The sequence below is a fragment of the Mauremys reevesii genome, linkage group 12 (genome assembly GCF_016161935.1).
Source record: "Mauremys reevesii isolate NIE-2019 linkage group 12, ASM1616193v1, whole genome shotgun sequence".
Classification (NCBI taxonomy): Eukaryota; Metazoa; Chordata; order Testudines; family Geoemydidae; genus Mauremys; species Mauremys reevesii.
This window is the reverse complement of record NC_052634.1, coordinates 39,577,741-39,604,795: the sequence shown is the minus strand read 5'-3', so window position 1 is coordinate 39,604,795 and position 27,055 is coordinate 39,577,741. Positions and strand designations below refer to the sequence as shown.

Sequence of the window (27,055 nt, the reverse complement as noted above, 5' to 3'; positions counted from 1 at the left end):
CTGTGGTCCTGCACTATCAGATCGGCGGGTCCTGCCCTGAGTCCCTGCATCCCCCTGCTTTGTCTCCATTCCCTTCAGGCTGCAAAAATGTCAGGGGAGGCCGCCCCTCCCTTCACTTGGTGCTCCCGCTCATATCGGCCAGCTGCAGCCTCATCTCCTGGAACTCGGGCAGCTGTCGCTTGATCCGGTCGTACAGTCACACGCTGACTGGCTCCCCTGCCTGGATGCTCTTGTGGAAATCCCACAGGTGACACTGCAGGACTTGGCTCTGTTGGTTTCTTTAATGTTGTGGTGTTTCCCCGGCCACCGGAACAAAGCCCCCAACTCCTCTCTCACCGACTCTCATCAATCCCCCTGGTTGCCATAGAACCCTCTGATGCTTTCCCGTTCTGCCAACACCGCCAGGCCTCACCCCCTGCTCCTTTATCTTGCAAGTTCTGGATGTTCAGCTTCCAATATCCTCTGCCATGGGTCAGGGAATTGCCCACATTGAGCACACGGTGAGAGCTGCGTGATCCGAACTGTCCATTGGCTCCACCCTGCACTGGGCTGTCGACGTGCTCTCCTTCACGTAAATCCGGTCAGTGCGACTCCTGGCCTGTCCCCGCAGAAAGGTGTATCCCCTCTGCGGATGGTGTGAGCTCGGGTCAGAGGAATAGGAGGCTACCACCCACCCTCCACTGGTTCCACTACGGAGAAACACGTCCTCTAAGCCAACCTCGCTACAGACCTGCACCAGGTAGTGCTCATCATAGAAGAGTTTCCTCTGACAGTTGGGAAAACAGGACCAGCAGTCCTCAGTCCGGTGCAACAATTGAAATCCCCCCTGACACCAAACACCATGTGGTCCAGAGGAAGGGAGCCAGTTCCTTCCATAGAACTTTCCTTTCACACCTTAACTGGGGACCATATGCACTAATAGAGCCATCACCAGTGCTACAGAGCACAACGCCCACCAATAATGCCCCCCCTGGTTGGAGCTCCAGCCCTTTCTGTACTCGCACCATGAATGTGAAGAACAAGACTCCAACCCCATCATTCTTCACTGGCCTGGAGGTCCAGAGAGATGGGCCCTTCCACCAATCACCATCAAGCTACCCTAGAGTTGTTAATGTGCATTTTATGAACACCCACCCTGTCTAAGTCCAGCTACTCCAAGGCAATGAACATCAAGTGCTGCCTCCTGGGCCCCCAAATCCGTTCCACCTTCCACATGGCCATTTTCACAGATGACTCTTCCCTGGCACTGCCCTCGCTCAGCTGCACAGAGGAGTTTTCATCCCCTATTCCTGCCTGTCACTGCCCAGCAGCCCTCTGGCACCATTCCTGAGGGTCACCCTGCCTTGCTCTCTTCCTGCCATGTTGGGAAAGACAGCGCCCATCTCTCCTTGTTAAAGGTCAGATGGGCCAACTAGGGGCAGAAGCCCCTTCTGTGTTTTCCTACTGCAGAGCAAAGATCAGAGACTCACCTTCAGTGCCACCCAGAGGGGGGGCAAGTGGGGCAATTTGCCCCAGGCCCTGCAGGGGCCCCATGAGGGCCAGCCTCCGTCACTCATTTCCTGCCATATTGGGTCCACCAATAACTCATGTAGGAGAGACAGTTCCCGTCCCTCATTGTTAAAGGTCAGGCAGCCAACTAGAAGCAGAAGCCCACAGTATCTTTTCCTACTGCAGAGCCCAAGCTCAGGAACTCACCCTTGGTGCAGGCACCACTGGGCTCCCAGAAAACAAGCCACCCCTGCATAAAGAGGGATGAAAGGGCCTGCCAAAGCCTGGGATTGAACTAGGGACCTTTAAATCATCAGTCTAACACTCGCCCAACTGAGCTACTTTGGCAGCTGTGTAGTAGTCTTTTGGCCTGTTGCTTCTCTGCCTGGGATGTTTTTGCAGCAGTTGCACACAAAAAGGATGTCATTGTGAGCAGCCCATGAAGACAAGACTCACTTTGGCCTGCCTTGCTCAGCTTGACTTGCTGCCTCACCCTGTTCCTGCCCTAGTGCCCGGGTTGACCTGGTGGTGGAAGGGGACTCGGGGCCAGTAGCGTGTGGAGGAGGTTGAGCTGGACCCTGAGCTAGACTAGACCCTGGCGGTGAGAGTCTGGCCACCACTTGCCGCCCACCCTGTTGTCCTGGCTTCCCCCACTGGCGTCATTTCGGGAGGGACGTGGGGCTTCTGCCTCCCCTCCCCAATTTTCACACCGCAGAGGAGTGCGAACAGGAAAACGAACGGCTGCTCCACACCCCCACCGGAGGAACCCGATGTAGCCTCAGGATTAAGACCTAAGGACTCAGGCTGAGAACTGATATAACTCCACTCATCTGGGATTTAACAACTTGTTTTCCATGGAACAGGGCCAGATCCAGCATTTTTCCTGCCCCAAGCACCAAAAAAAAAAAAAAAAAGAATCCACACTCGATGGCCGCTCTACTTTTTTTGGCAGCAAGTCTTTCCCTCCAAGAGGGACTGAGTGGGCCAAATTGCCGCTGAAGAGCCGGACATGCCTCCCCTCTCTGTTGGCTGCCCCAGGCACCTCCTTGCTGTGCTGGCAGCACCACATGATGTAGCAGGCGATAGCTAACCCAGGTGGGGACATGACCCCACACACCGCATTCAAAGGGCCTCTCCCTTGTGTGGATTCTCTGATGTTCAGAAAGGGATGAGTGAGTGTGGAAAATGCTTCACTAACACCTCAGCGCTTTCTAAACCTCAGAGAATCCACACGGGGAGTGGCCCTACGAATACCTTGAGTGAGGGAAAAGCTTCTCTTGGCACTCAGCCCATGTGAGCCATCAGAGAATCTGCCAGGGAGACAAACACCTCTAGGGCTCTCCACACTTTTTTTCTTTAATATTTTTTACTGATTCCCACACAGTAACTTTTGAAGCTGTTTGAACTGTTTGCAGCACCGTTATCCCTCAGTCTGACCAGATGAGTGGCCCATTTTTGCCTTTTGCAGTTTGCCCTGGTTTGAGGTGGATACATTTGTCTCTCTTCTGGCCTTTGTTCTGTTTCCCAGGCAAATTGGTCACCTGGCCTCCACCTCTCTCTTTGTTCTCTGAAGGACGTAAATTCACAGCGTGTAGAGGTCAAGCAGAGGAGTTTATTACACACAGCGCTGGCGGAGTGTCACCTGGCGTACAGGCTCAGAGACACTGTGAGTCAATTGATTACAATAGAATATATAGGTTTTCCATGGGTGGGGGAAAGTGATGGGGAAGGCAGTTCCACATCCCGGGACAGGTTTTGCAGCAAGACAAGATAGCACAGTAGCCAATGGTTAACAGGTTACATAATGTCTTCGCCCATGGTCTCCAGTTAGCAAGTTAACATTTAATGAATACTTTGATAAAATGTTAGTAGTATAAAATATGAATCTTGAATTCTGATTTGGGGTCCATAGGAATGGAGCAACTCCTTTGATTGTCCAACAGGTACATTCCTAGGGGTTAAAGCAAAGAAACAATGAAAGTATATGGCAATAAAGATTGTTTTTTGTGTGTTTTAAGGCAGGCATTGGTCCCTGGGAAGGGAGGTGGAAGGATGCCATATCTTATACTGACATGTGCCAACTTCTCGTAAACTCAAGGTTGTATCTGTGGGAAGAACGTCTCCCTACAGAGGAGACTAACACAATAGGAACAGGGATTCTTTGTTCAATCTGCAACTCTGAATAAAACACAATTCTTTAGTTCTTAGCTCCAACACCTGGCAATTTGCTGACCAGGCCTATCTTAGCAAGCAAGGCTTTCTGGTTACCCAGCTTTCTCTTAGCTGATCACTATTTGCTAGGCCTCTGGTCCCTTGACCATACTCTGGACTTTGGCTCTGGAAAAGAGCTGGCAAAATAAACCGGGTTGTTATATAAAATGCACATGGATTTTAACCCTTCACATCCAGTAATGGCGAAGTTCTTGGGTCAGGCTTGTAGCAGTGATGGAATAAACTGCAGGTTGAAATGAAGTCTCTGGAGTCCATCCACAGCTGGGATGGGTCATTCAGTCCTTTGTACAGAGCTTCAGTTTGTAGCAAAGTCCCTCCAGAGGTATGAAGCAGGATTGAAGACAAGATGGAGACGAGGCATAAGCCTTTTATAGTCTCTTGCCATGTGGTCTTTGTTTTCTTTGTCCTAAGGACACTCTATCCAGCACATGGCATAGAAAAACCTTAGAGTTCTGTCCATAGGCAGGTTCCTGCATACCTTGCTGAGTCACAAGGAGTATCTGCCTTCTCTCAGTGGGTCAGTTGTATAACTCATGGTCCTTAATGAGCCATCAAGCAGGCTAGGCAGAACTGACACCAACTTGTCTGGCTGGGGTGTTCCCCGGAAGCATTGCACAAGTTTGAAATACGGAGAGCACAGAGCCAATATTCATAACATCAACTACAAAAAGATGCACATCTAGAGATAGTATCATTATAATCAGCCAATCAGAACCTCTCCATAGACCCCTTACACGACAATCTTTCTACAATATTGGCTGCAAATATATGAGTGGTTGCAACAGTGAGCTATAGCTACAGATTATGTCAATAATATCACAGGAGGTGACACGGCATCAGTGAGACTGATACTGGAATACTGCCTCCAGTTTTGGTGTCCTCATTTGAAAAAGATGTTGTGAAATTGGAACTGGGGCAGCAAAGAGCCACCAAATGTTCTGAGGGCTGGAGAAAAATGCCGTCTAGTGAGCTATTGAACGAGCTCAACCTGTTTAGCTTATCAAAAGAAGATTGAAAGGTGACTTCATTGAAGTGCTGAAGTGCCTTAATGGAGAGAAAATATTGGGTATGAAAGGGCTCTTTAATCGAGCAGAGAAAGGCATAACAAGACCCAATGGCTGGAACGTGAAAAGAGACAAATTCATATTACAACTAAGGCACAAATATTCAACAGCGAGGATGATTCACCACAGGAACAAGCTACCAAGGAAAGTGGTGGATTCTCCATCTCCTGATGTCATTTAATGAGGACTAGATGCCTTTCTGGAATGTGTTTGTCCCAAAAGTAGCTATTGTGTCATACAGGAGGCCTGTGATATACAGGGGGTCAGATTAGATGCTCTAATGGTCTCTTCTGGCCATAAAGTCAACTAATTTCTGAAAAACCGAGTGTAGCATTGGGAGCAGCATCTGATGTTTTACTGTCTAGCCGGCTTGCTGTCTAGAACGAACGCTCCTTGAGTGAGGTGATCCACAGGGAGTAGCTCAAACCTCCAAAGTGCCTGGCCAGGGGCAGGACATTAGCACAGCGACGGAGGGGTGTGGCAGTGACATCACAAAGGCCTTTTGAAGGACCTCAGACTATTGGTCCAAGGTGGTGGGGAGGTGGTGACCTCACAGAGAGATGCTGACATCAGCCAGGCAGGACGGGGTGAGGGGCCAGGGAAACCTCAGAGACCCCTGTGGCTTTGCTTCAGCAAGTCTCCTTCTCCAGGTCTCTCTTTGAGGACTGAGAGAGTATTCGGGTTCACGTACGTGAGCGCCAGGAGGAGCCTCTTTCAAGTTTTCTCCTTCCCTTTTCCTGATTTTACTGGAAAACAGATGTCCCTGTTTAGAAGGTAAGAGCCTCCTCAAGGTTTGAAACCTGTTCAGTCTGATCCATCAGGTGACAGTTGAATTCTAGGCATGGAAAACATGAGCTTAAGGAGGCTGAATTTTATTCTGCACCTGGAATTTTGTCCCTTAGAATCACTGGGGACATTAGGGTTTGTCCTTTTCGTTTCACCTTTTCCTCCATCCATCCCTCCCTTCCTCCTTTCTCTTCTTCTCTTGCTTCTTTTGTCCTTTCTCCTGTTCCCCTCCCAACACCAGGAGGGGGGTGGTGTGTATGTGTGTGTGTAGTGGTGGGGGGAGTGCTCTGCAGCTCCCACTGTGGCAGGTCCACCCAAAAATGTGGGGCTGAAATAGTGCTCGGGCAGTCAGGGCTGGATTAACCTTTTGTGAGCCCTGGCGCTAAACATATTTATGGGCCCCTATGTAGTCACTGTGGGCTCCGAGTGTGGACCTGGTGGGGCAGTGCCATTGGTGCCATAGTATAGCCAGTACTGAACCTCAGAGACATTTTTCATTTTGATCACACACCCCTACATGACTATATGCATTGCCATACACAGCTCCCTCAGCCCCCGGGTTTTCTCATTGAGCTGTACACCCATGTGGGTTTACCAGTGTCCACAGTGAGTAGAACTTTCAGTGACCAAGGAAACTCCCCAGATTTATCTCCTTCCTCATTCATACCTTCTGTAGCCATGTCTCCAGTACCCCCTATGTCACCAGTCACTGCATGTGGTCCTAGTCTCAGCTCAGAGTTCCACAGCCAGCAGATACCTGATCAGTTCTGACAGATCCCTCCCTCAGCCCCCATCCTCCCATGTGAGCCAGCCACCTGCAAATACCATCTCCCCAAAGTCAGGACTTAGCCCTTGGGAATCTGAAGCCACCAGCCTCTCTCCCTCTGCTCCCGTCTACATACTAGTCTGCTACCTGGTCACCACCACCTCTCCCCATGGATGTTTCCTTTCTACTTTGGACATGCTCCCACCCAGCTGGAAGCTCCCTCTGCAAGCCTGACCTGCTCCCTCTTTCCCTGCTCCCCTTGACATTCCTGTCCTACTGGTGACCTCTGTTCCTTGAGGTGAACTCCAGTGTCTTTAGCTGCTCTAGCTTAATGGCCCCAGTAGTCACAGAGCCACTTGTAGCTTCTCTGGCTACAGCCATGGGGCCAGTTCCCAGAGGCCAGCCTTAGCCAGCTGCAGCTACCAGCCGCAGGAGGGGTGGCAATGCCAGGGCTGAGCATGCTTGAACCTTGCAACGGCAGCACTAGGGACTCTAAATCCTCAGCCCTGGCCCTAGGCAGCTGCAGACTCTGGAGTTAGGCACTTCCCTCCTCTAGGCCATGGCTTTAAGTACCTGAGATGCCCATCACTGCAGCAGAGGCCACCAATTCCCATGCCCCCCTCAGCCAGCACCTAGTCGTGCAGAAAGTGCAGCCTGAATGATTTTGGAGGCTGGGATGCCAGGAGGTTCCCATCCCTGAGCAGCAGCTCTGCAACAAGCTCACAAGCCCCTCCGCTGTGGGACCAGGACCCTGTGCAGACAGTGGAGTTACCCTGTGTATAACCAGTTCTGGCCAAAGCCTGTTGAAGTGAGTGGGAGTCTTTTCATTGTCTTTAATGGGCTGTGTATAGAAGCAAAGACCCCATTCTAGACTCCAGGAGCAAAATGCATTCTGTGCGGCACTGGTTTACTATTGTAACAGGAAGGTCTCACATTACCTAGTGAATAAGCAACACCTCCTATAGCACCTAATGCTTTCTGAGAGACTTCCCATCCAATTACTAAATGTGAACCTGCTTCGCTCACAAGGGCTGAACATATCAGGTGGGATGGTCACAAAAGCAGGGCACTTCTGTATTCAGCAGGGATTTTGGATGTGCACAGAACACAGGCAGGACTGGTTCCCGCATGGTTACAGAACTGCAGTAAAGTGGAACAATTTTCAGCTTGTGTGTTTGGAAGATGTTTGGATCCATCTTATAAGACTATCCTACCTAAATGAGGAAAAGTTGAGGTGCCTTTATTATTCTTTTGTTCCATTCTTTGTTTCTATGGGGAATTTGCCAGTGCAATATCACTGTCTTCCTTTTAAACAAACAAAACAAAAAAAATGGTAATGGCTGTTGAAAATAGCAATTCCAGCCCTAGTTAGCACTGGGAAGACCCCAGCATTTGTTGCTCAATTGTATCCTACTTTTTCTACAGCAAATGACAGTGGATCAGCATATTTGATTTGGGAGAAATGAAGTAACAGCTGCCCAAATTGAGCTTGAGCACTCCTGAATTGTGAGGGTGTTCAAATCTGGAAGGCAGGTGCTAGATTCTCTTTCTGAATATTAGATAAATCTGGAAAGGAAAAGTCAATTTCTATTTTCATGGCTCAGAAGTGGAAATCCTCCTGTACTGTATCTGAAGCTGCCCAGGCCCTCTAGTAGAGCCTCCCCTCCCTTACTTACCATTTTAACTTCTGGTGGGATTCACGTACCTCCCTTGCTAGGCTTCAGATAGAAAGGGGCACTGTCCATTTAGTCCACCCAGTTCCTTCTTTGGGGGCTGCCAAGAGAGGTCACACCGGCATCCCTAAACCAGTCTGGGGAAGTCTTCTGAGGGTGCTATCTGAGCCAAAGCTTTCTACTCCTTGGGCACACTTGTTCCCCATTCACGCTGCCACCCCCTTCTAGCAGCCAGCTCTCCATTCACAGCAAGCTGCAGCGCATAGAGTCTCTCAGCTTCCCTCCTCCCTTTCCTGTTGATACTGCTCTTGTGTGGATTGGTCCAGGCTGAGGTTGATGGTGGGATGGAAATTGTTGAAATCCTGGTGGAATTCCTCAAGGGCTTCTCTTCCATGGGTCCAGATGATGAAGATGTCATCAGTGCAGAGCAAGTAGAGATGGGGCATTACGGGACAAGAGCTGAGGACGCGTTGTTCTAAGTCACCCATAAAAATGTTGGCATACTGTGGGGCCATGCGAGTACCCATAGCACTGCCACTGACTTGAAGGTATACATTGTCCCCAACTGTGAAATAGTTATGGGTGAGGACAAAGTCACCAAGTTCAGCCACCAGGTTTGCCAGGACTAATTGGTGAGGGTAGACTCTCAAGCCTACCCAGGAAAAGGGGTGTAGGGACTTGGGGGGGATTAGTCTCCAGGCTGCCCAGGAAAGGACGGGTTAGGGACTTGGGAGATATTTGGGGAAAGGCAGAGTTCCAAGTGGCTCTCCCCTAAGATTTGGAATACACTTGGTGTTAACCTTACTGTTAACCTAAGCTGGTAAATAAACTTAGGGGGTCTTTCATTCAGGTCCCCACATCTGTACCCTAAAGTTCAGAGTGGGGAGGGAACCTTGATGGGGGAAAACGGATTCCCCACTTGTCGCTTGTGCACTGTCCTCCTCCTTCTCCTCTTCATCCTCCAAAAAGTCATTCTCCCTGCTCCGTGCGACTCCCAACTTGCATGTGTCCATGGACAGTAGTGGGGTAGTGGTGGCATCACCCCCCATAATTGCATGCAGTTCACGGTAGAAGCAGCATGTATGGGGCTGTGACCCAGAGAGCCCATTCGCCTCCCTGGCTTTTTGATACACTTGCTTGAGCTCGATTTTTACATGACACTGCTCTGTGTCCCTGGAGTAGCCTCTTTCCGTCATGACCCTGAAGAATTTAGCGTACATATACCTCTACCCAATATAATGCAACCCAATATAACATGAATTCAGATATAACGGGGGTGGGTGGGTGGCGCGGGGGGGCTGCGCACTACGGTGGATCAAAGCAAGTTCAATATAACGCGGTTTCACCAATAACACAGTAAGATTTTTTGGCTCCCGAGGTCAGCGTTATATCAGGGTAGAGGTGTATTTGTGTTTCTTTTTTTGGAACGTAGTTCTCCCATAAGAGATTAGTCTCCCCAACATGCGATGAGATCCAGTACCTCCCGTTCAGACCATGCTGGAGCTCATCTGTGAATACAGGACTGCAGCAAAGAATCCTGTGGCACCTTATAGACTAACAGACGTTTTGCAGCATGAGCTTTTGTGGGTGAATACCCACTTCTTCGGATGCAAGCAGTGGAAATTTCCAGGGGCAGGTGTATATATAAGCAAGCAAGAAGCAAGCTAGAGATAATGAGGTTAGATCAATCAGGGAGGATGAGGCCCTGTTCCAGCAGCTGAGGTGTGAAAACCAAGGGAGGAGAAACTGGTGGGCTCTCATGATGATGGACTCTGTATGGTCGCCTGTGATGGTGGATTGTCCTGATGGTCACATGTGCTGATGAGCTCACCACAGTGGCCAAACAAGAAATGAAATTCAAAAGTTCCCGGGGCTTTTACTGCCTACCTGGCAAGTACATCGGAGTTGAGAGTATTGTCCAGAGTGGTCACAAGGAAACATTCTGGGATAGCTCCCGGATGCCAATAATGTCAAATTGTGTCCACAGTACCTCTAATTCGGAACTGCAATCTCGATTTTAGCACTACTCCACTTGTTGAGGTGGAGTACAGAAACCGGATTAAAGAGCCCTTTAAATTAAAAAAAACCAAAAAAAACGATTTGGGCATGTAGACGGAATCAGTTTTATTTTGAATTAACTTGGCTAATTCCAAAATAACCACATACTGTAGACCAGCCCTAAGGCTATGTCTACACTTCAAACACTGGAAGTATTCTTCTGACAACCCAACCCAAGCCTGTCTACACTGGGGCTCACATTAATTACTTCTCTGTGGAGTAGATTTTTCACACCCCTGAGAGATGTGGCTATGTCAACATAGCTTTTCATTGTAGATCAGCCTCTAGCCAGCTTTTAGACATGAAAGGCAGTGGAGTCCAGCCTTTTCCTTGATATTGATGGTTGACGATTGCAGCTTTCCTACCTGTTAGACACATCCTATGACAGATGTCAGGCCTTTCCTTTGCAAATTAGAGACGTGGGGAACTCAGTGACCCTTACAGGCTAAGTGGGTAAAAGTTATACAACTTGTCTCCTCGAGTAGTTTTCCTTTTAATAGAAATTAACTTTGAAGCTAAGCAAAATACGTTCTATCTGAAATACAAAAAAATAAAATCTATACTGGGCCAATATTCTCATACACTCTTTCTCACACACATTCTCCCATCCCAGCCTTTGGAGGGAGGTTTTCTACCAGAACTCCTTACACTACATGTGAGTTCATATATCTCTGGCTCTTTTGCCATGTGTGTTGGTGGAAGGGGTTTCCTATATGGGAATGTTTGCATCATGGGGGAAAATACTCTCTTGTCACATTTTTTAATCTTTCAAAGAGAAGTGATGTAAATACATAAAACAAGAGAAAACTAAGGTCTAGTCTACACTAAAGACATTTATTGGTGTAACTATATTTCTCAGGGGTGTGAAAAATACACACTGGTGAGAAATGTAGTTACACAACCCTCCTCCCCTGTGAAATAACACTACATCAGCAGGAGAGCTTTGCCTGCTAACATAGCCACCGCCACTTGTGGGGGCTGGACTAATAGAGTCCTAGGGAAGAGATTTCTCCCATTGGTGGAGAGCCTCTGTAATAGCAGTGCTACAGCTGCACCAACATCAGCTTTATTGTGTAGCCAGAGCGTCAGACACAAAACCTTAGAATCAGGACTCAGCATGTGAGTATCCAGAAGTCTGAAATTGGAGCTTGACACATTTGTTGCCTCATTGGTTACCATCATTTCTACAGCCTGAAAGTCCTTGTTACCCACTCAGGCAGCCAGTTTGGGATCCACAGGGAAGGACTGTCCTATGAAGCACTCTCTCTTTGCATCCAAACGGTGAAGGATGATTGTTCTCAATCTAACCCTGGTATCCTCTGGAACGGTAATGAGACACACTGAACTAGGAAGTGGAGTTGGACAAAATTTCTTTGGGCCCTAAGGTTTTCCCACACTCACTGCTTTCATAGGTTCTCTCACTTGTGTGGATTTTCTGATGCCTAATAAGGTTCCAGCTGCAACTGAAGGTTTTCCCACACTCACTGCATTCAAAGGGGCTCTCCCCTGTGTGGAATCTCTGATGCCTAATAAGGTGCAAGCTGCGATTGAAGGTTTTCCCACACTCACTGCATTCATAGGGGCTCTCCGCTGTGTGGACTATCTGATGCCTAATAAGATGTGAGCTGAAACTGAAAGTTTTCCCACACTCACTGCATTCATAGGGCCTCTCCTGTGTGGACTGTCTGATGTCTAATAAGGTGTGAACTGCGACTGAAGGTTTTCCCACACTCACTGCATTCATAGGGCCTCTCCCCTGTGTGGACTGTCTGATGTCTAATAAGGTGCGAGCTGCGACTGAAGATTTTCCCACACTCATGGCATTCAAAGGGCGTCTTCCCCATGTGGATTCTCTGATGTGCAGAAAGGGCTGAGCTCTCAGTGAAGTATTTCCCACACTCACTGCATTTATAGGGCCACTCCTCCGTGTGGATTCTTTGATGGGCAATAAGCTTTGAGTGGCAATAGAAGGTTTTCCCACACTCACAGCATTTATAGGGCCGCTCCCCTGTGTGGATTCTTTGATGGGCAATAAGGTTTGAGCTGCGAGTGAAGTTCTTCCCACACTCACTGCATTCATAGGGCCTCTCTCCTGTGTGAATTCTCTGATGATCAGAAAGTGCTGATCTTACAGTGAAGCATTTTCCACACTCATGGCATTTATAGGGCCGCTCCCCTGTGTGGATTCTCTGATGATCAGAAAGGGTTGATCTTCGAGTGAAGTTTTTCCCACACTCAGTGCATGTATTTTCCCTCTTTCCCATGAGGATTTCCTGCTGTGTTGTGGTTTCCTTGATGCTCTTCTGAGTTCCCCGACAGGAAATAAATTTACCCATTTTCTCTCCTGGCTGGTTTCCCTGCTCTCTTTCTGGTGTGTGCTGAGTCTCGCATGATTTTCCCTGCTCATGACTCTTCGACACATTTCTTTTTGATCTTTGCGATAATTCTCTGTGTTTATCCACTTGCTCAACAGTTTCCTGCTGAGAATTCTGCTCCTCTTTCTCACATACCATTGCGTCACCTGCTGCGATAGAGATAGAAACCTCAGACAGGGATGGAAAGGGGAAGGCCAAACCAAAACAAGTGCGGAAGGGAAGTCAAATAAAAATCGAGAACTGAACTCCCCCAAACTCTTCCCCCAAATAGGAGAGAGGAGGGGATCAATTCAGCCTCCACATCCCATCCAAATTCACGGGGGAAGGGAGGAAGCTACTGTCTGGTGTCTGCTAGGATCTACAGGAAGCCATGAGCTATATTTACCCTGAGGATACGACCCCTGCTAGGGACAATAATGAACTGAGAGACCTTCCAAGGGCTTTGTAGGGCATCCCAGATGTTTCCTTCAGGCACTTACAGATTCTGAGTTGGTTTAATATTTCCTCACCTGTGCAGGGAGCTCTCAGGATCTCTCTTTCCTCTGAACTCTGGAGGTCTGGGACCCATGGCTCTTCCCCTTGTTCCAGCTGGGAGATCACATCAGGTTGGGAAACTGGAAACCCTGCTCAGATAAAAGAAAACAAAAGGAGTTCAGCGGATTTCTGAAGACTTGGTCATAAAAAACATTCTATTAATTTATCTTCAGTGCTTAGTGTGACCTGGTGTGCCTGGGTCAGGGCAGGTTGAAAAAGGGGAGCAGATGCTCCCCAAACTGGTGGTTAACACTGAAGTTAAACTCACTGACCAGTCACAAACTGTGCTTCTGATCCCCCACACGGGCTATTGAGAATCTGAAAAAAAGAAATCACACAGCCCCCTTTATTGCATTGCACTTCTCTGACTTCCAGTCAGCACCTAGGTCCAGTACAGTGAGAGGTTATTTAAAAACTCTGTGCACATAAACAAAATGTTCTTTTGACCCCAAAGGGTCAGCCACGTTACCAAGTCAGTATGGGTTTGGATCTCACTGAAAATACCATGATGCCAGACAATACTTTAGCATCTAAACTAAAAGTTTAGATAAGAAAGAGAAAGGAAACCAGAAACAGAAAGAAAGTTGTTAAATGGGAAAGGAGTCAGATACATTCAGAAATCTATATATCAGCTTCTTAGCAGTATTGGTAAGTTGCCGGCTTGAAAGTCTGTCTGGAACACAGCCACAGCTTGGATGGGTCATCCAGTCCTTTGTTCAAGGCTTCAGTTTGCACAGGTGCTGACTTTTGGTTTTGCCGGTGGGTGCCCCATCCTGGCTTCGCCCCCTTCTCCAAAGCCCCGCCCCCACTGTACTTCTTCCTGCCCCATCTCCCTAGACTCTCCTGAATGCCACCTCCTTACCGACACCCTGCCCTAAATGCCTCCTACCTACCGCTCACTCCTTTGCACTCCCTCCTGCCGTAAGGGCGAGGGTTCTTGTGCTGGAGGGGGGCTCTGCCAGTTTTGAGGGGAGGCTATTTTCAGCATATTTATACACTTCCAGTGTCCTCATTGAAAGTGTGTCTATAACTGATATCTCCCCTTCCTGATGTTTCTCAGTTCTTGCTCTCTACCCGGGTCCCTTTTCCCATCTCTCTCTTTCTGCTCCCCATCTCCTGGTGCCTCTGTTTAGTGCCTGCTCCCACCCATGTACTCAAAGCAGCTCTGTCTCCCCTGAACCCCACCCACTGTGGCCAGCCCAGAAACTGCCCACCCTGAGCCAGAGAGAGAAATTTAATTCAACAGCCCAGCACAGAAATGGCCCATTTATTCATCCTGCTGTATGGCTCCTGTGTTACTCCAGCTCCTCCCAGTCCCCCAGGCTGCAGCCCACCCCCACTTTGAAGCTCACTCGCTGACTCCCTCACCCACTCTTCAACGTTGTGGGCGGGGAGCCCTGCTGGGATCATGGCCAAAGGCAGGGGGGAGAGGTTGATCCTCCCCCGGGCTGCAGCAGCCCAGCACCCTGAAGGAAGTCGAGCTCAGGCATCCCAAGGTGAAGCAGGGCCGTGTCTCCTGACTTGAAGCTCATACACGGGGGTGAACGCAGCAAAAGGAATGCAGCTCCCAGGGAAGAGGAGATGGGGGGTGGATGGATCCAGGGGGAGGAAATCAATCTTTCCTGACGCAGATGCTGGTTGGCGCGGGAAGGGATAAACTTCCTCTCGGGGAGGAAAAGCCCCTCAGCCAAGCTTGCTCTAGGCAGGGGAGGGGGAGACGGCTTTGAAGGGGGCAAGCGTTACTTTCCCAGGCATGAGAGCCGGCCATGGAGAAGAGCCCATGGGGAGGATGCGGCTAGAAGCACTGTTGGTGTGTTGGCCCCTCTTGTCCCCCCACCCATGGGGGAATGGATGCAGAGCCCCGGGACCTGGGTCAGAGCCGTAGGGTTGGGAGCTCCCAGAGCCCCCATGGGAGGAGTCTGGGCACAGGCAGGGTCCAGGCTGGGAAGGGGGGCTGCTCATCTGCACCTGGGGCTAGGGCTGCAGTGAAGCCCCTCTCCCCTTTGGCCATGGCTGGGTGCACCCGGCTGGCTGGAGCATGGGGAGGGGGCGAGCAGCTGGCCTCAGGCCAAGTTCACTCATCAGACACCAGGGCAAACTTTTCTTAAAGGAGCAATGTCTTTCGGTTTGTCCCCCTGCCCAGCACTAAGGGGGCCCACCGCTGGTTTCTCCTGGCTGGAGGGGGAGTACAGGTCCTGGGGGAGACACCAGGGTGGGCTGAGAATGGCTGGCTCAGTCCTTGAGAAACTCCCCCCCAGCCCATACTGCCCCCTGGGGCAAGCCAAGAAGCTGCCCAGCTGTCTGCCACCAGCCCCCTGCCGAGAAGCTGCCCACCCCATCCCCCCCACCCCTAGCCCAGAAGCTGCCAAGCCCTGAAAATTAAAAGGGCTCACACACGCCTGCAGTGGAGCTGGGAGCTACGGCAGCTGCAGGGAAAACAGCTGATTGGCCACAGCCAGCCAAAGAGCTGCTGAGCATGCTAAATAGCGGATTGGCAGTTGCCAACAGCTGAGCTCCCCGGTGGGTGCAGAGCCCCCCCCAGAGTCGGGGCCTATGGCGGTTTGTAGACAAGTTGCTCCAGAGGTAGGAAGGGGGATTGAAGACAAAATGCAGATGATGCAGCTGCCCTTTATATTCCTTTTGCCATGTGGCTTCTACTTCCTGTGTCCCGAACACAAGCTTCACAGCACAGGGCATGGAAAAGCCTTGGAGGTCTCAGTACACAGGCATACCCCTGCATGTCTTGCTGACTCAATAGGTTTATGCCCTTGATCCTTTCCATGGATTCATTGTACAGCTGATGACCCTGGATGGGCCATCAAACAGGGTATCACCCAGAAACACAGTCCACAGTCTGGAATACAGATATACCCTACGTATCTATATCTCACACTACAAAGGTGATACAAACAAAATGATCATACTTGGAAAATTATAACATTTCCCCTGACCCCTAACACGGCATATCTAGCACAATTCATTGCAATTTTATCATATTGGTATTAATAATAAAGTAATAACTATATAAAGTGTCTCACAATTCCAGACAGTGTCACACTTGGTAAAGCAGTGAATTCCCAGAACCAGCTGCCCAGGTCCTTGAAGATGCAGAACACTCTGCTTAGGAGGGACTGAAATACCCACATATCTGCTGGGAACACACACAGACAGGCCCTGTGTCAGTCTGTAATCCTATGTTCACTCTTCTGGAAAATTATGATCAATTCTGTACACAGAATGGTTTGTGATGTATCACTGGAAATTGCATAATCTACTGAATAGTATCCTCCTGTTAAAATGTGTAACAACACTGTATGTAAAGTTGTGAGATTTTACTGTATGATATTACAAAAGTTACAATTCTGGGGAACACCCACAGACCAGTTCCTCAGAGACAGCAAGGCAAACAGCTGGTCAAACAGCCATTCTGCGGCAGGGGGAAGGTGTGAAGAAGACAGTTACATTCCATCACATGAAACTCATCTCTACAACAGACAGCCTGGCACCATCACTCAGCTGAGAACTGAAGTTGTTTCTAATAGAAAGGACTGAATTATAAAAAGAAGTGAGGAAAGTCTCTCTCTCCCCTTTCCCTCTGCCCATGACAACTCCTGAAGAACTGAACTTGGGCAGCAGGGGCAGGTTAGGGGGAGTCCTGGCTGAAAGGAAAACCAGCCTGTCTCAGCACGTGGTGAGAGAAACATTTGCTTTGAATCCATTTTAGCTGGTTAACTTAGACGTTAGTTTGTGTTTTATCTTTGCATTTCTTTTGTAAAAAATTCTGACTTTTATGCCTCATTACCCGTAGTCACTGAAAAGATTTTTTTCCGGCAGTTAACAATTTTGTTTTATTGTTTTACCTAACTAGTGTGGTTGGATTCAACTGTGTTGGAAACTCCATTTGGGATAACAAGGCTGGTGCATGTCATTTTCCACTGATGAAATGACAGATTTCAGATGAGCTTGCGTTGTTCAGCAGTGTGCTGGACAGGAAAGATGCACATTTCTGGGGATGTCTGGGACCGGAGAATTTTCTGGGGTTCCCCTGTGGGTACTGTAATTCGTGAGTCACTGACTAGCAGCACTCAATACTGTGTAGCTGGGAGCGAGTTACATACTGGAGACTGTGTGTTACCTGCCCAGGAGTGGCTGCTCACAGTAAAACAGTGTAAAAGTCACCCCAGCCTGGGGAACTGAGGAAACAGCTGTTCAACGCTCCAGATTGCACTGTGGTTAATGTCACAGACACTCAATTTCAAAGAGGCTCCCAAAACACAGAGAAAGTAAATCCATGTCCCAGAAATCCAAGACTCCAGAGAGAGGGCAAGTCTCCCCAGCACTGCTTCTTGCTGACAGAGAGGTCCAGAGACAATGAGAGAGTCCTGGGGAAGCTGGGGACAGTAACCATGGGCTGGTGGGGTTCAGTGGAGAAAGGGAACAGGAAGGGCAGGGATAGTACTGAATGCAGGATCTCAGCACTACTGGATGTCAGGATAGCACATAGTGCAGCCCATTGGAAAACATAATCCCAACTAGACATATCAAATGATGTGGTCTAAATTATCTGTTTCCACTCAAGAGAGATTTCGGAGTCACTGTGGATAGTTCTCTGAACACATCCACTCAACGTGCAGTGGCTGTCAAAAGCAAACAAAAGTTGGGAATCATTAAGACAGGGATAGATAAGAAGACAGAAAATATCATATCACTTCTCTATGAACCCATGGTACGCCCACATCTTGAATACTGCATGCAGCTGTGGTCTCCCCATCTCAAAGAAGATATATTGGAATTAGAAAATGTTCAGAAAAGGACAAAAATATGGAACAACTTCTGTATGAGGTGAGATTAAAAGACTGGGACTTTTCAGCTTGGAAAAGAGACAAAGGGGGGATATGAGAGAGGTCTATATGTCATGACTGTCGTGGAGAAAGTGAATAAGTGTTATTTACGCCTCATAACACAAGAACTAGGAATCACCAAATGAAATTAATAGGCAGCAGGTTTAGAACAAACAAAAGGAAGTATTTCTTCACACAACACACAGTCAACCTGTAGAACTCCTTGCCTGAGGAGGTTGTGAAGGCTAGGACTATAACAGGGTTTAAAAGAGAACTGGATAAATTCATGGAGGTTAACTCCATTAATAGCTATTAGCCAGGACGGGTAAGGAAGGGTGTCCCTAGCCTCTGTTTGTCAGAGGGGCGTGATGGATGGCAGGGGAGAGATCACTTGGTGATTGCCTGTTGGGTTCACTCACTCCAAGGCACCTGGAGTTGGCCACTGTCAGTGGACAGGAATCTGGGCGAGGTGGACCTTTGCTCTGACCCAATACGGACATTCTTATGTTCTTACGTTATGCTGGACCTAAGCCCCAGTTTTACTTGAGCAAACAGGAGATATTTGACACTGTGCGATACGGCTCCTGTGCGCTGTTCCCAAAGTGTTCTGCAGCAGGGGAGGGTCTGTGGCAGTGTGTGTGTCACTGGCATATTGGGGTGATGGAGAGACAGGGCAGAGTAGGGATGGCATTGGGGGATGGCATGAACCATCTCTCTTCATTTCCCCTTCCAAGAACCGAGGGGACAGGACTCCTTACCCAGCGAGGTCACATTCTCATAGTTCTCCTGCATGACATCCCAGTAGAGGGCTCTCTGAGTGGGGTCCAGCAGAGCCCCCTCTTCCCTGGTGAAATACACAGCCACCTCCTCGAAGGTCACCGGCCCCTGAAAGAGCAAGAGTCCAGCACTCAGTACCTGCTGCCCCACTCACACTTTCAATCAAATGGAAGCTCTAGTGGATGATAGTCAACAGAGTCCCACCCCCACCCCGCTCAGAGAATCCTGGAAACACCGGGGTGAGGGGATGAAGCAAGAGCCCCTTGTCTCTCCCAGCAGATCCATCACACACCTACTGCCACAGACTGATACAGATGGAGCCTCTAGCAGGGTCCAGGTAGAGTTCCGTGGTAGGAAGCCCAACACTCTCCTCATTGTGAGGAGCTGGATATGAAGGGAGGGGAATCTCCCCTATGTCTGACTAGTGGGTGCCCCCTTCATATCTCACAGCAGCCACTGGTTAGTCAGGTCAGGCTCCAGCACCGGGAGTCTGGTCAGTTTTCCTAACCCCATGTAGGAGGGTTATTTTCTGTTCCAGAAATGAGGGCATTTCAACCTCCTAATCTCATGGGTCTGCTCCTAGAGTCTAGGCCATTTATTAAACAACTCCAAGCAGGTTTGCCACAATCTGTCATTCTCCCTTTCCCAACCTGTGCATTTCCTGCCCCGCTCCAACCTCCAAACCAGACCAGGCAAACCTTCCCATCTCTGGTGTTCTTGCTGTCTCTCTCCCTCCTGCAGGAACCCACCAGCAACCCCCCGATAATCCCTACCTTAGCTGGCTCCACTGCAGCCATTTCTCTCCCCTGTCCCGTGGGAGGATGGGATGAGCTGGAGTGAAACATGGACGTCATTCTGCAGCCTGGCAGGGCGAGAAGGGCAGTTGTGGGGGTTACAGAACAGGTTTTAGTTAGTTTCACATCACGATTCCCCCAGGCCCTTTCCCTGCAGACAGACATCCTAGATTCTGCCATGCTGAGCAATGCTCAATCTCTTTATTACAGTGTACACCTGGCCCCTTCTGTCAGGCTAAGCCCAGAGATTTTTAACCTCCCTTCTCCGTCCCTCCATCCCATAACAAAACCCAGGTCTACACTGGAGGTGGAGGTTGATCTAAGATACGCAACTTCAGCTATGAGAATAGCGTAGCTGAAGTCGGCTTACTTAGATCGACTTACTGCAGCATCCGACTGCTGCTGCTAACCCATCGACTCCGCATTCGCCCCTTGAGGCAGTGGAGTACTGGAGTTGATGGGAGAGCGCTACCTGCCGATCCGGTGGTAGTGTAGACCTGCCCTTTGTCTCTGAACACAAGGCTAGAAAAGAGCAGAACCAAAGGAGTCACTGTGGGGGATTCCCTCGGACACTGACCCCAGGGCAGTCACACCCCAGCAGGGGGAATATGGAGTCTGGAACCCTTTTTTCCTCTGTCTGATCCTTTTCTTGTTCACTGGAAAGTGGTTCTGCCCAGGGATGCTGCAATACATGTGTCTGGGTGGACTAGAGGGCTGGAAATCTCTCCCCCCACTCATTTCTCCCACTGCCCCTTTCAGTCTCTCCTTCCCCTGTCCTCTCTCCCTGCCCCTCTGGCTGGGAAAGCCCATTCCTGGTTCTTTGCTCTCCCATGGCTGGATTTTCTCCTGGCAACTACTAATGAGAGGAGATATTGGGGGGTGAGGGGGGGTGCTGTTTGTGCAGAGTCACTTTCTTGCCAGTCCCCAGCACTTTCTCTGAGGTCTGTCTGTTACCTGGAGTCTGTGGCTCAGAATTTGTATTAACAAAGCCCAGGTCTGGCTAGTACCAGCTGCAGAAAGTCATCACCTGGACTGGGCAGAGAAGCAGCTTTAATTAAGGTCACTTCTCAGCACAGAACCCTGCTGGAGGAGCAGCAGCTGCTAAGCCTGGTCTCCCCGATCACAATGGAGGCTGCAGCGTCTGACCCAGGAAGCTGAACCCCAATATCCCGGGCAGAGAGGGACAGAGCGTTTGAGCAGCTTCCCTCCTTTAGCTCTCTGGGGAGAGCTGCTAATGAGAGCCCCTCTTCACAGGGAGAATCTCATTTGCCCCACTGTCCATCTGGAGTCACTCCCTGTCTTTCCATACAGTGACTCTGGATTAACAATGTTCTCAATGAATCCAGATTTCAGAAAGAATGAGTCCAGAATGCTGTGGAAGATAGTGATAAACCCCTTCCCACCTCCCTCACCCCCCAGATCTAGGACAAGGAATCAGGGCAGGAATTTTCCCTAGGAAACCAGAAGTTCCTGCAGTTTTCAAGAGGAGAGAAAAGCAAAATCTGTCACTTCACCTCACAGTGTTTGATAAGTGGCTAGAAAGTTATCATGGTGACTGGGCCTGGCTGGGGAATGCCAGGAAGTGCTTGGAGCCAGGATTCTGGCACAAGCTGATGAGATAGAAGGAACATGGTTAGTAGCAGCCCCAGAGCCTCCATCCAGGGGCCTCCAACCACCCCCCAGGACCCAGAATACAGACCCCCCAGCCAGGCTCCCACCATATGTTACCTTGGACCCAACCCCCAGAATCCCTGGCCAGAGACCCCAGATACCCCTCAGAGCCCCACCAGCCAGAGAACCCCCCCCCCAGATCTTCACTGCCAGGCTAGGAATCCCAAAGGTTTCCCCCCCACCAGCCAGGGACCCCAACTGGGAACTCACTGCCTGCCTAGGACCCCCGCCTGCCCTTCAGCAGAAAGGTAAGACATACCCATGCCCTGTCACTAGCAAATAATGGCCACCATGGATCCACCCCAGAGGTGGCTACATCTTAGCAATGTGGGAAGCAGCCCCTTCCAGAGACCATTTATCATGGGCTTTGGGATACTTCTGGACCCACGCTGCACTCAGTGACCTCCTCATCCCATGCCAGATGGAGAAAAGAAAAGGGTCCAGCCAACTCTCCCGTTACCAGCTGGGAACCACCGATCCCCCAAACAGGGGGAGGCCTCTGGCTTTAATTAAACATGTGTCTGGTCTCTTTCATCAGCAAACATTTTAACAGAGATAAAGGAGGGAACAAATGATTCTCAAAGGAGAGGAAAGATGATCACTGGGCAATTTAACCCCCTGCGACCTCCAGGATGGAGAACGACTCAGAGCAACAGGTTCCCTCCAAGGAAGGAGAAGTTGCTGGGATTTAGAGACATGGGGAACAGCCCGAACCCGACAGGATTTTTAATTGATATTTGATAATGACGTAGAAAGAGGGAAATCCTGAGCTTTGAGATCAATGTTCAGAAATGAAAGAGAAAGGGTGGAAATCTGAGCGATTTTGGATCCATTTTTGCCAATTATAGAGAAGAAAGTGTAAAATCGGAGGTATTTTATATCAGTTGTTGGTATGAGGTAAAATCTGAGTGTATTTCACATCAATATTTGATAAATGAATAGAGCAGAAATGGGCAACATTTGCAAACATTTTTTATACATGTTTAAGAATCTGAGGAAAGGTATAAATCTCAGATTTCCTTTTTATTTTATCATTAGAGAGACAAGGAAAAAATCTCTGGGGATATTCACTTAGAAATAGACAACTAAAGGGAAGTGGAGCAAATGTTTAGGGTATAAACGTGTAACAAGCTAAGCAATTGACAACACGAGAGAAAAACACCAAGATCTGAGGGGGATTTTATGTTGCTATTAAATAACTAGAGGGAAAAGGGGGATTGTTTGACTGGATTTTATGAGACTATCCAATACATAAACACAAAGTGATGGCACCTCCCTCTGCCACCATTCCTCCCACAGGCAGCAGGGAGCCCTTTGAGGAGCTGCTTTAAGGGGAGCTGGAAGGCTCCGTGGATAAAGGAAGGGGGCAGCAGTGGGGATGGGCAGGGGGCTGGTGGCTGTGTTGGTAGTTGGGGGGCAGTAACTGGGATTGGGAAACCGGGGTCCGGGCAGCCCCCACGGGGGACACGTGCCCCTCCCGTCCCCCCCCGGCAGAGAACCGGCAGCTCACCCCCGCCCGGGGCAGCCACGTGCTGGGGACTGACCCAGGGCGACAATTTCCCACCCGGACAAGGACAAATCGCTGCAGGTAAAACGGGGGGGGGGGACCCCCCATCGGGGAGATTTTAAATGGACACTTGAGAAGTGTGGGGAGACCAGGGCAATATGGGGGGAGATCAGAGAGCTGATCATCGGGGGGGGGGGAATCTCCCTGGATTTTATAGCCCCGTGTGATAACGAGAGAAAAGGGGAAACACTTGACAGGACTTTGTACGTGGGACGACGTGGCACAAACAGGGGAGGATTCAGTGAACTGACCCCCCCCCGGGGGAATTTCCTGGCTGCACAGAACAGTTCGAATCTCCCTCCCCAATGACCCCCCCGCAACCGCGTCTCACCCCCCCTGAGGCGGCTCCGAGGCTTCTCCCAGGTTCCCCGGGGCAGAGTCACGTGCCCGCCCCCCCCCCGGGGTCTCTCACTCACCGGCTCACACGGAGGCGGCAGCAGCAGCTTTGTTCTCCCGCCCCCAGCGGGGCTCGCACGGAGCATGCGCAGTTCCAGCTGCTGCCCCCTCCCTCACCTGGGCTGGGGAGGGCGGACGCGCCCCCGGGGCAGGCTGGGAGATGTAGTTCCGGGCTCTCACTGGAGCGGAAGTGACGTTGTCCAGGGAGGCGGGGCCGGAGCCGGAGCGCGGACGCGCGCGGGGCGCTGCGGTTCTGCCTGGCTCGTGCGGGGCCGTTGGAGCCTCTCCCGGGCCGGAGAAGGTTTGTGCCGCTGGGGCTCTGGGCATGCGCAGATCGCGGCGGGAGAGACCTTCATTAACCCCCCCGTGCCCGGCCCGGCCCCGCCCCCGCTGCGGAGCTGCAGCCTCCAGGTCCCGGCGCGAGCCCGGGGGGGGGACTGTCGGTGCAGCCCGGACATGGCCGGGGGGGAGGAGCCGGTGACCCCCGAGGAGCGGGGAGAGAAAGGGGGGGGGCTGAGACCCCCTCGGATTTACCGCTGCCCCCCCGTGGGGACCCTCCGCCCCCCCCGCCCCCTTTCTCCCTAGAGAGCCACGAGCAGCCCCAGGGTGACCCCCTCCCCACCCCTGAGAAGTTCCCTGCCCCCGATTGTGCCCCATTTTCTCTCCTTCCCCAGTGGCCAGTTCAGAGCTCGGGTTTGGGGGTTTCCCCCATTTCCCCTGCAGGGATTTGTCCTTGTGCGGGTGGGAAATGGTTCCCCCGAGTGATTCCTGAGCTGGGCAGAGGCTGGGGGGGCCCTGAGACAGGGACACCTCTGGGCTGGGCTGGGGGTGGGGGCTCTCTGCTGGCACCGGGGCCTGGGACGGGCCAGGACGGGGGGGGAGGAGCAAGTGTCCCCCATGGAGACGGCCCAGCCCCAGGTTTCCCAGTCCAGCTACTTCCCCTCCCCCACCCTGCCCAACCCAGCAGCCCCCCCCCCCGTGCCTCCTCCATCACCTGCTAGTCACATTCCCAGACCCCACTGCCAGCCCCTCCCCACAGCCAGTGACCTTCTGACTCCAGCCCCCTCCTTTCCCCTGTGAAAGCCACATCACCCAGGGCTCCCTGCCAGCCATGGGAATGTGAGGCAAGAAGAATCCATCCCAGTCTGTTGTTGATTCAATATCGCCTCAAATTTCCCCTCTTTTCTCTTAAATGGTTGAATGGTGACATAAAATCTCCCCAGATGTTGGTGCTTCTCTCTTATGTTGGCAAATATTTAGTTTGTGCCCCATTTTCTCCTCAGTTCTGAAATACTGATATCAAATTCTCAAAAATCTTCCCGTTTTTCTCTCCAGGTGTGTGACTGAGATCAGGGCTCTTATCGTACTGAGCGTGGCCCTGTTCTGCCAGGCGCTGCAGAGACCCCAGGTGAGATCAGACCCCACTGTTGTGCCAGGTAAAACTGAGACCTGCACCGAGATCACGGCCCCCCTTGTGCCAGGCAGTGCACGACTGTGGCTCATACTGCTGCCGCCATTGTGCGGGGCACTTCAGCGACCTCGACTGAGATCTGTGTCCCCGTTGGGTCTGGCATTGCAATGACCCCGACCCAGATCATGCCCCACCACTGTAGTGGGCACTGCACTGACCCTGACAGAGATCCTGGCCCCACATTTTGCCAGGCGCTGCAGGGGCCCTAAACAAAATCTGGGTTCCTGTAATGCTGGGAGTTGCAGAGCCCCCGACTGAGATCAGGCCCCCTGTTGTGCAGGGCTCTGCGCAGACACTGACCAAGGTCAGGGTCCCCATTGTGACAGGTGCTGCACAGACACACAGGGTATCTCTACCCTGCTGTTAAAACCCCCCAGCTGGCCCATGGCAGCTGCCTCAGGCTCACAGGGCTCAGGCGAAGGGGCTGGTTAATTGCAGTGTAGATGTCTAGGCTCAGGCTGGGGCCAGGCTGTAGGACCCTGCGAGGTGGGAGGGTGCCAGACCTTGGGCTGCAGCCCCAGCCGGAACATGGACACCACAATTAAACAGCCCCACAGCCTGAGCCGTGTGAGTCCATGTCAGCGGGCACTGGCCAGGCGCTGGTGTCTGACTGCAGTGTAGACGTGCCCACAGGGACAGAGAGGCCTTGCCACAAAAGGCTCAAAGGCTAAATAGGCCAATGGTGGGAGGCGACTCTCCATTTTACAGATGGGGAAACTGATGCTTCGAGAGCTGAAGTAATTTGCTCAAGTTTCCATGGAGAATTTGGGGCAAAACTGGGAACTGAACCCAGATTGTTAGAATTCTTGCCTCTCCCCCTTAACCCTAAGCCCAGCGTGTGTGTGTACAGCTTGTTTTGGGCTGTGTCTGCCTTGTGTTGGCTTCCAAGGGAGGCTGTGGCATTTCCTTCACTGGAGGTTTCTAAGACCAGGTTAGAGATACACCAGTCTGGGAATGTCTAGGGATACTTGGTTCTGCTCATCACAGGGGGCTGGAGTAGACGCCCTCTCAAGATCCCTTCCAGGCCTACACTGAAATAATTCTCTTTTGTGCTGTGTCCTGTTCTATGCTGAGCTGTTTTGCATGGTGCCATTTGGAACTGTGATGCACCATGTTGTGTAGCAGTTTTATGGTGCATTGTTTTGCCTCAGCTTGTTTGGTGCCTGTGTTGTGTTAGTTTGAGCTGAGCTCTTTTCCCTTGTGTACTTTTCTCCTAGGGTGCGTTTGTTTGCATTGTTTTGCTTTTTCCCCTTTTGTATTGTCATTTTATGCTGTAGAGTGTGGGGTTTTCTTTTTTTTCCCCCTGAATTGCCTGACACTATGTTGTGGTGGGTTTTACTCTGTATGGTGTGTTTTATACGTATCTATTTCATAGCATCATAGAAATGTAGTGCTGGGCAGGAGCTCAAGATGTCATCAAGTCCAGCTCTCTCTGCGGGGGCAGGACCAAGTCTCTGTAGATTGTCTCTGACAGAACTTTGTCCTACTTGTTCTTAAAAACTTCCAGGGAAAGAGACTCCCCAGCCCCCCTTGTAAGACTATTCCAGAGCTCAACTGCCTTAGCTCTGGGGACACCCACACAGATTTGAGTGGTGAGCAGCTCTGGAGAGAGAGGAGACCCCAGTGAGTGGGCAGCTGGGTAAATAGATTAAAGTTGGGAGGAGAAACATTGATGTGTCCAAGGTCACCCAGGCTGTCCGTGACAGAGCTAAAACTAGATCCCAGTTCTAGTGCCACCGTACTGCTGTTTTGGGCACTGAAGGGCTCTGCCACACTGGTGTTTTAGGCACTGGTGCAAACCCTTAGTATAGACAGAATTTACACTAGTGCACTCTGGCACTGGTGCACCATGTCCCGGTTTGAAGGTTTGGTGTGTGTGTGTGGGGGGGGGGAGGCAGTGATCTCACTGAGGCCTGGGGCTGGCTGAACAGTGCAGCTGGCAAGGGAGGGGCAGCAGTGAAGTATGAGCCAGGAGCACAGCACTGGACACTGACTTCTCCTGACCCATGACCCACACACCCCAGGTGTGTGCAGGGACTGCCGCTGAGCTGCCCTGCCAAGACAGCCTGTGCATCCATGGACAAACCACCTGTTCCTGCAGCCTAATGCAATGGGGTCTGGGATCTTTCCAAGCTGCGGGTGATGGGGCTCTGGAGTTACCAGGGTCAGTTTGAGGCTCTGTCCCTGACCTGCTTGGTGGCCTGGGGGAAGGTCACAGCCCCTCTCTGTTTTCCTCCTGCCCATTGTCTACTTGGACTGTGATCTCTTTGGGGGCAAGGACTGTCCCTCTCTGTCTGTGCAGAGCCCAGCACAATGGGGGTGCTGATCTCAGTCAGGGTCTCTGCCATACGCAGCAAGATGGGGCCCTGATCTCCATCAGTGTCTGTGCAACGCAAGCCACAGTTTATAGACCCACAGACTTTAAGGCCAGAAGGTAGAGGTGTATTTCAGATGAGGTCTCATCAGTGCCTTGTACAACAGTACTAACCCTTTCATGTGTCTGCTGGAAATACCTCGCCTGATGTATTCTAGGACTGCATTAACCTATTTCACAGCCACATC

General features: G+C 50.8%; 1 protein-coding gene, 1 non-coding gene and 1 pseudogene across 2 annotated transcripts in view; 1 reads left to right on the top strand and 2 right to left on the bottom strand.

The window, feature by feature from the left end:
* The window catches only part of LOC120375895 (zinc finger protein 420-like), a gene marked incomplete at its 3' end in the record, with an annotated part of 34,862 nt that extends 20,476 nt beyond the window's left edge, over nt 1-14,386 (bottom strand). The window contains exons 1-2 of the mRNA XM_039496913.1: nt 14,345-14,386; nt 11,750-12,172 (exon numbers count right to left, since the gene is read on the bottom strand). Coding sequence (XP_039352847.1) covers nt 11,750-12,172; nt 14,345-14,386 — 465 coding nt within the window. The remainder of the gene's footprint in view (nt 1-11,749; nt 12,173-14,344) is intronic.
* Nucleotides 1-27,055, top strand: part of LOC120375816 — a 647,258-nt pseudogene that overhangs the window by 608,973 nt on the left and 11,230 nt on the right.
* On the bottom strand, nt 1,764-1,836 carry TRNAI-GAU. The gene has a single exon. It is a non-coding gene; the product is annotated as a tRNA-Ile (tRNA).